General features: G+C 37.2%; 1 protein-coding gene across 3 annotated transcripts in view; it reads right to left on the minus strand.

Annotated features, from left to right (window-relative positions):
• The window catches only part of MAPk-Ak2 (MAP kinase-activated protein kinase 2), a 363,081-nt gene that overhangs the window by 34,774 nt on the left and 316,332 nt on the right, over positions 1-11,975 (minus strand). For 2 of the 3 annotated variants that reach the window (XM_067100589.1, XM_067100587.1), the window contains exon 1: positions 2,042-2,422. The exons of the other annotated variant lie outside the window; for it this stretch is intronic. In XM_067100589.1, coding sequence (XP_066956690.1) covers positions 2,042-2,245 — 204 coding nt within the window. In that variant the 5' untranslated portion in view covers positions 2,246-2,422. Of the gene's footprint in view, positions 1-2,041; positions 2,423-11,975 lie in introns of those variants that run through there. 3 annotated transcript variants of the gene reach the window in all.

Raw genomic sequence — 11,975 nt, forward strand, 5'->3', positions numbered from 1 at the left:
TGGGCTAATTTATCTATTACAATGAATAACACTCTTGTACACTGTTTGCACTTGTAGCTGAATTAAACACTGCCTCCAAGTTTCATACCTCCTCCAGTAATCTTAGATTTATCCCATACAGCTCAAAAGTGAGCTCAGCTTTTGTAAACTATGAGTTGACAATTACACTATGCAAAATAACAACTAATTAAAGTTAAAACATATAAGTTTGGTTTCCCATTAAATAACAATACTGCTGTGAAAAAACAAAGTGAATGGAGGAGAGGAAACTTTAGAAAAGGTCAGTTACATATTGGTTATAAGTGTGATTATGAAGCTTTGTAACATAGGATCAATCTATGATTACAGATGTACTGTAAATAGAAAACCAAGAAGCAATTAACAGGTCAACCGCAAGCACAGCATACACAATTGCTGTAAGTTGCAACAACTTTTCAAAAAACTATTTCATAAATAAAATCATGATACACAGACTTTTGGCCATTCAGTGCTTAAGAGTGTGGAAAGAGGGAGTTGGAGTGGTTGGAAAATAAGATAAAGAGACCTGATATTAAAGTTGTGGTGGTACAAGATCTAAAGGTGTAACTGGGAGAAAACCTTACATTTGCACTTGAAGTAATAATTAATGCCTGGAAAGCAAGAATGTAGAAAGGAACCAGGAATGGAGGTAAAGTAAAAGGCTATAAAGTGGGTGCAGCTAGGGGACAAAAAGAATCAAGCAATACAGCATACTAATATGAGATGCATCAATGCCATGATCCTTTCTAAACTAGGCTATTCATTGACACCTTTGCTGAACGCTTACTGTGTATACAGCCACTGGTCAAGTTCACAACTGTTCATTCACATACTGCTTTCTAGGGTACAGGTAAACTGCTTTCTGTTGAAAAAATAACCCAGGAGATTGAAGATGCACAGGTATAGTTCTAGAATTACATTATGCTACATAATCAACTAAGGACTACAAAATCTACAAAGGCTTTCTACTACTTCTTTTTTTCGACCTTATCGGTCCCACTGTATAGCAGGGTCGGCTGCTTGAGTCAACTTTCTCCATCTACTTCCATTCCTTGCATCTTTGGTAATTCTATATATTAGCTCCGCACCTGTTTTTACCTTTTCAGCTGGTTTTTTTCTACACTTTTAGGGGTTCTGATACTGGCAGTGCATCTGTTTGTTGTCGGCCAAATGGAATGTCCCTTTGCTGTGTTTAGTACTGGCCCGGGGGGTGTTGGGTACCCATACGTTAACAAGTTATTGCACCTACCAGACGGGATATGAACCGTTCGAAACAGACATACCCGTGCTCTGTGTGAAGATTGCGTATGGAAACCCCTTGTTGGGTGGACTTCAAGGGTTAATTATAGGTTAATTACACTCAAGCACCAAAAATTAAAGGTAAATTCATAATTAGCAACCAAAAAACTGTACAAAAAGTCAAGTTATAGTGCCGTTGCCGCCGCGGAGCTACTATATAGTTCTACCGCATCTTCTTCCCCCAGTCCCCCCACCTCCTGATGACCCACACTCCTCCTCCTCCAAAGGCTCTCTACATAAGCCAGTAATCACAAAGCCAAATTCTCTTACCAACATGTTAGCCTACTCTTCACATTCCATAAGAATATAGGCTACAGTAAAACAAACATTCCATTACCACGGGCTAACATCAAGTCATTCGACCAATGGTGCTGTACCATTTCAACTCGCCATGAAATTAACCTACCCTACATAAGGATAGCCCTGATGTAACCCCACACGAAACCTCTACATGACGCAACTTGTGGAATGTTTGATAACATAAGATAAGGTGGTCAGACTGTTTTAGGTTAAGGTTACCTACCTAACCCAGGCCCCGGTCGATCGAAATTTTACCCTATTTTTGTTACCCGATGCCCAAATGAGAGAAGTAGTCCGGGTTAAGCTGGGCCCTGACCCGAGTACCTAGGCTACCGGGTGCTTAGTTACCACTGGCTGGGATACCTTAGGTTAAAAAAAAAGGGAGAGAAAAAAAACAGGGTGCTACGGAGACTGGTAATCTCACCTTCAGAGCATATTTCCGTTCATCTCTCTTGCTAAAACACTCGACGACCTTCCCGTTTATGCCAAGACCAAGAACATTCGATGATATAACGTAGTCCTCGATGATTGGATTCAGTTTGGTGTTCAATACACAGACTGCGGCAGCTCTACCGTCGTCTACCACATCTCCCAGTCTCGTGGCTTCGTCTACCATCATGGGCTCCATTTGGAAGCGTTAATGAAGCCGTCTTAATTCACGTTAAAACTAAACAGGACACGGGCATATCCTATAAGGAGGCGTAACCTTGAACGGAGAAGGGCCTTGGTCCTCTGGTCTCAACACAAATACAACAAGAACTGAGTGGTGCCGGAAGTCGGTACTCGAAGCGATTCCATAGTGTTAGAGCCGATTTGGTGGCGTTTTCAGCCATTCTTCTGGCTAATCTTTAAATTATTACAATTTTATAAGCGTAATATCAATACTTTAATTTGGTAAAAGAATAAATTTACAACAGAGATTTTATCAATATGTTTGGTAAGTGAGTCTATTACAATTTTAATGCAACACGGATATCTTTTGTGTATAGATAACAGTTCCATGATTTTATCCTTTTCAACTCGGCTACTCACTGAACTACCCAAGTCATATATTCTACGATCTGGAGGAGAGGCATAATTGTTAGTATTATCTCTAAATATTATTATTTTTCTATGGCTAGTTTTCTTACCATGTTAATTCAAGTGCAAATGTAAATTAACCTACTCAAAAACTGCGTATTCAATGCAAGAGGGAATATGTATATTATTCCAATATGTGTGTTTGCAAACGAGAATTATTTTACACTTTCAAGTTAAGTGGTAGAATATTTTAATTCTTCTATGAATGGCAAATTTTCGTCTTATGGAAGACTGTGCTGTCCCATTGGGCATTTTAAAATTATTTTCCACGTGATCCTTATACCTGTTAAAAAGAACCATTAAGTAACACTCAACAGAAAAATTAATCGACTGAAAATAACCAAGGTCCATGTAAATAATGTGTTATAGGTTCTAATGAAAGTATAAAATGTGTCTACATTGCTTCAAGTTTTTTTCTTACACTCTTAAGACAACAAAAGGAGATTTTATTGGAGAGTTCGCCGTCCTCGACACGAGAATGTATGTATCATCTTTAGGTAGCGTCTTCATATCAAGAATCTCGTGGTTATAAGCCGGATATGAGAGGGAAGACTCAGGATATGGCACTAAATGACCAGATCGACCGTTACAAAAATACTAACGAGATTTCTTAAGAAGTGTTACGGTTTCCTCTACAACTACAGCAGCGAATAAGATAAGGAGTTTTGTTCCTCCTCGTACGTTGTTAAATAATATTAACCTTGAAAAAATAGACATTGCTGAGGTCAATAGATTAGCGATGTGGAAAAAATGTCTATTTTCCGACTCACATGGATAGCGAATTTAAAACCTAGGCCATGAATTGTGGTAAGTAATATGGAAATCTCTTGCACACATGCTAAAGCAATCAGCAGATCTAACTTCACTCTGCATATTTATCTGTTGACAAATATAAAGATGAAGCACCTAAATAATAGCGAAAAACTTTATATATATATATATATATATATATATATATATATATATATATATATATATATATATATATATATATATATAAATTCTTCAGGATGTGTCTTTATTATTACGTATAAAAAAGTACACAGGATGCCTACGGACTGTTTTCCCCCTTACCTCGCTCTCTTGAGGATATGCGAAGGATGTACAGCTATGGGGAATTTTCTAGTTATTTTTGTCACGGTTACTTTGCTGTTGTTGCTGTTGACGAGAATACATTATTTGCCATGGAACTGACCTTCTCCCTGAGATCCTGAAGGGCGAAAAAAGTAAAAAATGGGCCGAAGTTTCTTCAGCGCAATCGAGTTTTCTGTACAGCGTATAATGCTGTATGAAACTCTCCGCCAGGGTCCAAGAAACTCTCAGCCGAGGCCCATGAAATTTTCAGCCAGACGCACGATCATGACTAACTTTAACCTTTACTAAAATAAAAACTACTGAGGCTAGAGGACTGCAATTTGGTATGCTTGATGGTAGGAGGGTGGATGTTCAACATACCAATTTGTAGCCCGCTAGCCTGAGTAGTTTTAAGATCTGAGGGCGGACAGAAAAAGTGCGGACGGGCAGACAAATAGGCAGCTCTATAGTTTTCTTTTACAGGAAACTAAAAAAAAAAAAAAAAAAAACATCGTTTTGATGACTTCTCGGGAGAAGAGGTGAGTTATACTTTGGGGCGTCCCTTAAAAGTTTACTTTTCTTTTTTATTTTGTCATGTTATCATTATTGCTATCAAGTTCGGATATCTAACACCTTTGGTATCGATAAATCTTACTTAACAAGGAAAACCGCCGTATCGTCTTCAGGCTCTCTCTCTCTCTCTCTCTCTCTCTCTCTCTCTCTCTCTCTCTCTCTCTCTTAATTTTTTCTGCCGCACCCCTTAAATGTGTGATTATTTGTAGTTTTTTTCGATTAATGTACATCAAAGTTATCAATGGTCTTTAACTTTTTGTGATATATATATATATATATATATATATATATATATATATATATATATATATATATATATATATATATATATATATAAATATTATTTATCTTATATAGAGAGCCAATTAAAAATGAAATTGACCTTTTGTTTTTTGGGAAATGGTCTCAACTTCGACTCAAAAGTTAAAGGCCATGGATAACTTTGATGTACATTAACTTTTGAAAAATAATGAAAAATAACCAAACAGTTAAGGGGATAAAGGAAAATATAAAATTCTATATGTGTGTAAATTATAAATATATATATATATATATATATATATATATATATATATATATATATATATATATATATATATATATTGGGTTTTCTAGTGCCTGTCAGTGTTTTTGAGATTCAACCCTGAAGACTTTCTCAATCAAATACAGTATATTGTTATTTCCCGTTCAACCCTTAAGAACTATTCACAACTCACATCTTCATTGTCCCTTCTACTTTTGCATTTTAATTCCAGCATATTTAGTCCGGTCTTCATCAGTACGGCTACAATTGTACCTAATTCATCTACACATTTCCTTCTACCCTCCCATAAAGTGAATAGCTTTCACACTCTCTTATAAATTTCCTTCTCAATCCTATCCTTACATTCCTTTTGAAGCTTACGTTTTGTATGCCGTTTTAGTTCTACATTAATTTCGTATCTTTCATGTAGACATCTCACTTTCTCCCCAGCTGTATTTATGGGGTTTCCTTATTAGGTCTTGTACGTCCTCCTTCACTAGCCTGTTCCTTTCTGCTGCTATGATACAGCACTATTTTTCAAGCTCTGGTCTGTTTCCAACAGGTCATATACCTCTTTCCGTCATTAGTTTTTTCCAGAATTCCTTGTATGATTCCTTCATTTCTCTTTCCTTTATTTTTCTACAGGTATCTACATTGGCAACGCTATTAGAAATGACCACTGTTTTCAAATATCTTAATTCTTATTTCTCGGGCCATATCTCCTACAATACCATGTTTCATAATCTAATGAGTTATGAATTTCATTTGCGCTTAGTTTATGATCACCTTTCTTGGAGTACTATTCACCCAGGTATTTGAATTCTGTCACTTTTTGTACTTCATAATTTCTTACTCTATTTTTCACGTGTTCCTCCTCTTCTCTCTTATTTCTTATAAGTGGTACCCTGAGTTCTTTATCATTGTGGGGAAGGTCAATTTTTCAAGATTTAAATCGAGCAGATTGCGCTGCCACTTTTTGGTTTTCTTCTTCTTCTTCTTCTTCTTCTGCTCTAATCAAATCGGACTCACAAGAATTCTTCTTCTTCAGCTCGAATCAAATCGGACGCCCAAGAAGAATTAGTCCTGGAGTGAGATTTTAAAATGGAACCAAATAAAGAAGTTGGACAGCTAAGGAAGAGGGGGACAGATGAAAAGTTAAAGGCTGGAAGCAATGCAGATGAACCTAACAGATGCTGCAAAGAGCATTTAGATCCATTTATAGTACAGTGGGTCATGCAAGTCACATTAAAGGGTGGACCAAGATTTACACATTTTTATTGCTTTGTTGACAACCCCAGAACTTTGGAGATTTTACTCTTTGGTGTCGAGTTATATAAAAGTCCCTTTTCCCGTCCAATAGCCATTGCATCTGAAACTTTAACATGGTTATATTCTGAACACTGGTCTCAGGTAGAATCTAAAACCTTTTGCTGGACGCATCTAGAATACATAACCTTTCGGGACTGGTCAGTAATCTGCTCGGTATTCTTTCGCAAGAGATATCAAACTGGGGTCTCCGATTTTGCTCAAATCTGTTTCCCATTTCATATCACCTTACAAGTTTTGCGCGTGTGCCGTCGTTCAGTTTCAAAGATAGAATATAGAATTTAGGCCAAAGGCCTAGAGCTGGGACCTAAGAGGTCATGAAGCGCTGAAAGGGAAATTGACAGGAAGAAGGTCTGAAAGATACAACAGGCGGAAAACCTCGCAGTTGCACTTTGAAGCAGTTGTTAGAAAGGGCGGAAAGTCAGATAGAAGGGAGAGAATATGAACAAAGATACAGTAAAAGGAATGAAACGGGTTGCAGCTAAGAGCCGAAGGGACGCTGCAAAGACCCTTAAGTAATGCCTACAGTGTACCGAGCGAGGTGCACTGACGGCACTAACCCCCTACGGGCTTCAGTTTCAAAAGGCACAGATTCAATTTAGGAAACCGTGATCACTCGGTAAAACGGATTACAAGCCATAAATTTATACTCGCGTAATTCATAAAAAAAACCCGTCTACTATATATAGTACACATATAATTTAGCTTTGCCATCATGTGATTCTCGATACAAATATAGAGGGCTCAAAATACGAGTGTTCGAATAAATAAAACTATGCCAGATTTCAGTAAATAGGGGACGCGAGCTAAGTACTTTTATATTAAAGAAGCTGGCAAATGTTCAAAAGCTCTTGATATAGGATTATTAGAATTAGAATTAGTCAGTGTTGATTTCAGAGATTTTATTGAGAGACTTACACAAATACGCATTTCTAGACACCTAAACATTATACTGCTTAAGTACACATGCACACGTACACTTGCACAAACTTTAAAATGACCATAAATTTCAATGTGTGAATTCACAAACACCCATTCAACATTTGCAACAGATCTTTAAGGCTTGTTACAAATTTCATGATACGTTTTTAGAACCCTCCCCTTGTATCCGGCCCTGGGTCCGTCGCGAGGGTACACACTTTCCTCTGTGGTTAAAACCTGTCAAAAAATACAGAAGTCGAGTGAACAGACACGCAAACCGTCACACGTGACCTGGTTATTGACTGCCACCAGATCAATGAGACGCCAGGGAACTCGTCTGCAGATGAATTGCCCCCAAAGTTCTGCAACACACGGCGACCCAGATATGGCAAGGCTGGTTCTCGCTGAGTGAAACGTCCGTAGAAAAAAAAAAAAAGGGCAAAGGAAAAAACTTGCCCGTAGGAATGCAGCATCCACTCTTGGGGAAGTGGAAGATCTTGATGGTGATGATGATGATGATGATCCTGAAGGAAAATGGTGACGACTGAAGAAAGAATGACGATTGAGAGAGAGAGAGAGAGAGAGAGAGAGAGAGAGAGAGAGAGAGAGAGAGAGAGAGAGAGAGAGAGAGAGAGCCTACAGCATCAGTATTCTACCAGGGAAAACTGTGTATTCAGGAATGGCGTTGGTAAGTAGTAGAAGATATTCAAGGAAAATTATATATCCAAGAATTATCTTCATTAATCTTTTTCAGTATAGAAGATTTCTGGATGCTATTTCTTAATTTCTATAGTCTATTTAACGCTTATGAGAACATTATAGCAAAAAGGATCTGGGGTCCCACTTATGCAAAAAAAAAAAAATCGTTATTCTTGTGAGGAAATAATGAAACAGAAACAATAAAGCAACAAAATGATTATGTTTCTCATAAAGTTCTTACTCATTCTTCTCCTCAATTCTCTCTCTCTCTCTCTCTCTCTCTCTCTCTCTCTCTCTCTCTGCTGGCTTTTGGACCTAATTGTGATCTATTGCGCTAGCACAAGGTCACTTCACATCATACGATTTTCCTAATTCAGTATCATTGAGAGAGAGAGAGAGAGAGAGAGAGAGAGAGAGAGAGAGAGAGAGAGAGAGAGAGAGAGAGAGAGAGAATGAACTTAGTAAAAGGATGAATAGTAAAGAAATGTTGAAGGTGTAGCCTACTCACAGGCACTCAGTTACATCCATAAGGCTTTATCACACTTTCTAACTCCGCCGTAGAGTTAATTACCATACTTGGAAAAATATAAAAGTCACTGAAACGTACAACAGACGTTAAGAGTCCGGTGGTCAGCCTGGTCAGTAGGTGGAAGGGTGTCCACTAATGAATGGAAGGGAGCAACGCGTTCACTGTTCGGCTGTGGTCTCTCGAACAGTGTACGTAAGAAAACAATTTCTGATTGTCAGGCTTTAAACTTACAACATGCTTTAGGAGTCTGGTGTGAACAACACTGGGCCGCAAATGATAATCGCAAAGCCAACAGTGATTATAATACTCTGTCAAGATAACCCAACATATCCCGTTCAAGATGTCCGCTTATCTATTTTTCAACTATTTGTTCTTGTACGCAGTACTTGGATCGTTTACTTTCGTAATCTTGCTTATTTTTTACATTTTACTGTATTTTCTTTAGTATTTGGCATCCGTCGTTATGAGTAATAATAATAATAATAATAATAATAATAATAATAATAATAATAATAATAATAATAATAATAGGTTCGTTTGTTTTCGTAATCTTTCTTATTTTTTACATTTTACTTTATTTTCATTGCCTTTGTCTTCTTGTCTTTAATATTTGACACGCGTCGTTAATAATAATAATAATAATAATAATAATAATAATAATAATAATAATAATAACAACAATAACAACATAGAGGTAATCGGGGGAGTTTTTGTAGGTAGTTCGACTAGATGTTGATCAGCCTTGTGTAGGTAGAGAAAACGCCTGATGTGGAATTTTCTTACCAAGGGACTTGTCCACATTTCAATAGTTGAAGCATGAATGGAGCCATCAAACCTTAGGAGAAAACCGCTTACTGTTCAATGCAATTATAACAGTAAAGCAAGACCCTGCAAGATAAAGGAATGGCGCACCGTATGTAGGGGAGTCCAACCCCCTGCTGATGAGCATTCTGTATAGGTGTCTACAGAGACTATAGTACTGTGGGAATTTTCTGTACTGGGTGTTCATACTTCTTAACTCCGCTGTTAAATCAAGAAAGTGGCTGTGAACTTCATCTTACTATTACTACTACTACTACTAATAATAATAATAATAATCATCATCATCATCATCACATGAGTCACTACACAGTGCATTTATATTTTTAAATTATATATTCATTCTTACATCCGTAGTCATTTTCCACCACCAATAATAATAATAATAATAATAATAATAATAATAATAATAATAATAATAATAATATTCATCGTTAGTGTTCTATGATCCACTACGTCCGCGCAAGCACGAAGAGAAGTTACCGTCTCAATCGAATATTGCATGTCTAATCAGCAATTGCATGTGTTAAGCCAAGCTGAAGGACAGACACGGATTGCTTTAGCGACTTACATTTTGTAGAAAAAAAAGGGGGGGAGAGAGAGAGAGAGAGAGAGAGAGAGAGAGAGAATGAGAGAGAGAGAGAGAGAGAGAGAGAGAGAGAGAGAGAGAGAGCAATGACTGAATACTTTGAACTCAATGGCATGCAGAGTTTGCTGAAAGACAAGGCAGTCTATTACCTAGATTCATCTGCCAGTTTTCGAAAGAGAGAGAGAGAGAGAGAGAGAGAGAGAGAGAGAGAGAGAGAGAGAGAGAGAGAGAGAGAGAGAAATCATCGCATGATCGTCATCTGACCACCGCTGAATCAAGAATGGGGCGTCGCAGAGATAACAGAACAAGTGTTATGGAAACTTCCACCAGAATTGGCCTTCCTGTGAGTGTAATTAACCGACGTTGCACTTAGTATTTGAATGGAGACTGCCACTGAATAGAAGGGACTATATACTGTACTGTTTGGTCGCACCATCGGTGCACTTAAGAAACGGTCTTTGGTAATTTTCGTCAGCATTATTATTATTATTATTATTTTTATTATTATTATTATTATTATTATTATTATTTAAAAGATGAACCTTATACATATGGAACAAGCCCACAGGGGTCATTAACTTGAAATTCAATCTTCCAAAGAAAGAAGTAACAGATGGTAATGGGAAATACAGAAAGAGGAGATTAGTTATTAGGAAAACAGATTAATTGACAAATTAAGAAAAAATAAAACTGTAAGTAAAATATTAAGGTCTGAAAAGTGTCTGGATGAAAGACATTCAGAAAATGCCAGAGAATGTTGGTGCATAAGCTTATTGCTGCGACTCACAACAGGCCTTAGGATCTGGTGAAAATGGCAAAGGGTCACAATGAGATAAAAAAAAGTCTACTGCCTCAAAACCTGTTCAGTAAACACAAAGACATCACCAGCGGCACGTATGTTATCTTACATATCTTGTTTTATTTATCTCTCTGTTGCATTATATTGTCGCTTACTGTTCAATGCAATTATAACAGTAAAGCAAAAGCCTGCAAGATAAGGTGAAAGGCGCACCGTATGTAGGGGAGTCCAACGCCCTGCTGATGCGCATTCTGTATAGGTGCCTACAGGAACTAATGCTGTGGGAATTTTCTGTACTGGGTGTTCATTCTTCTTAACTCAACAGTTAAATTAAGAAAGTGGCTGTGAACTTCATCTTACTACTACTACTACTACTACTACTACTACTACTACTACTACTACTACTCTCTCGGTCCCCGCTCTTTTTCTTCTTTCAAACATTTCAAAATTATAAACCGTTCCCTTCATCGTTCGACTTCCAATATCCTCAGCATGACAAACCTTAATAATATACTACCTATCTTTTTAATATGATAATAACATATCATCCTTACGTTATTGACTATTTATATTCTCCTCATTCCCATCATCAGCATACTGGACATCAACATTACGATTATGATTGTTATTAACTTTTGTATCGTAAGCACTTGTAAACTTATGCCAAACCTAAACCCAAACTAAAAAAAAAAAAAAAAAAAATTGTTGCAACAAGCCTGTAATAAGAGCACATTCACTACACTGGCCGCAGCTGGTGAGCAACTTTGAATTTGACCAACGCCTGGATGGGTGACCACCAAGAAATGTCAGGCAATAAAACACTCGCTACAATGCTCATCTCTCTATTAATGAAGCCACTCAATATTGAGTCTGGTCAGTTCTTGGATGGGCAGCCACTGCCCATCCACACAATAGAATGCCCATTTGTAACAAATGATCAAAAGCGAAAAGAATTTACCAGTGAATCAAGACCAATAAAAAAAAATTATTATTATTATTATTATTATTATTATTATTATTATTATTATTAAAATGGACCCTATTCATATGGAACAAACCCACAAGGGCCATTGACTTGAAATTCAAGCTTCCAAAGAATATGGTGTTCATTCGAAAGAACGAGGTACTGAGAAATACAGAAAGAGGAGATCAGTTATTAGAAAAACAGAAAAACAAACATTAATAAATAAATAAAAATTTAAGTAAAATATTAAACTAAATAAAGAGGGGCGTATATAAGGAAAACGAAGGCCATGGTGTATGGCGCTTCAAAGTGGTAGTATTACAGCCTCTCTTGAACTTACGGTCATCTTCAGTATCACTGACATGAAAACTCTTTCACAGTTCTACTGTACGGCAGAGGAAAAGCCTACGGTACTCGGCACTGTGGCACCGTATCAGCCCAACCGCATGACGATATCTGCGC

Source organism: Macrobrachium rosenbergii, chromosome 56 (assembly GCF_040412425.1).
Source record: "Macrobrachium rosenbergii isolate ZJJX-2024 chromosome 56, ASM4041242v1, whole genome shotgun sequence".
In the NCBI taxonomy this organism is placed as follows: Eukaryota; Metazoa; Arthropoda; class Malacostraca; order Decapoda; family Palaemonidae; genus Macrobrachium; species Macrobrachium rosenbergii.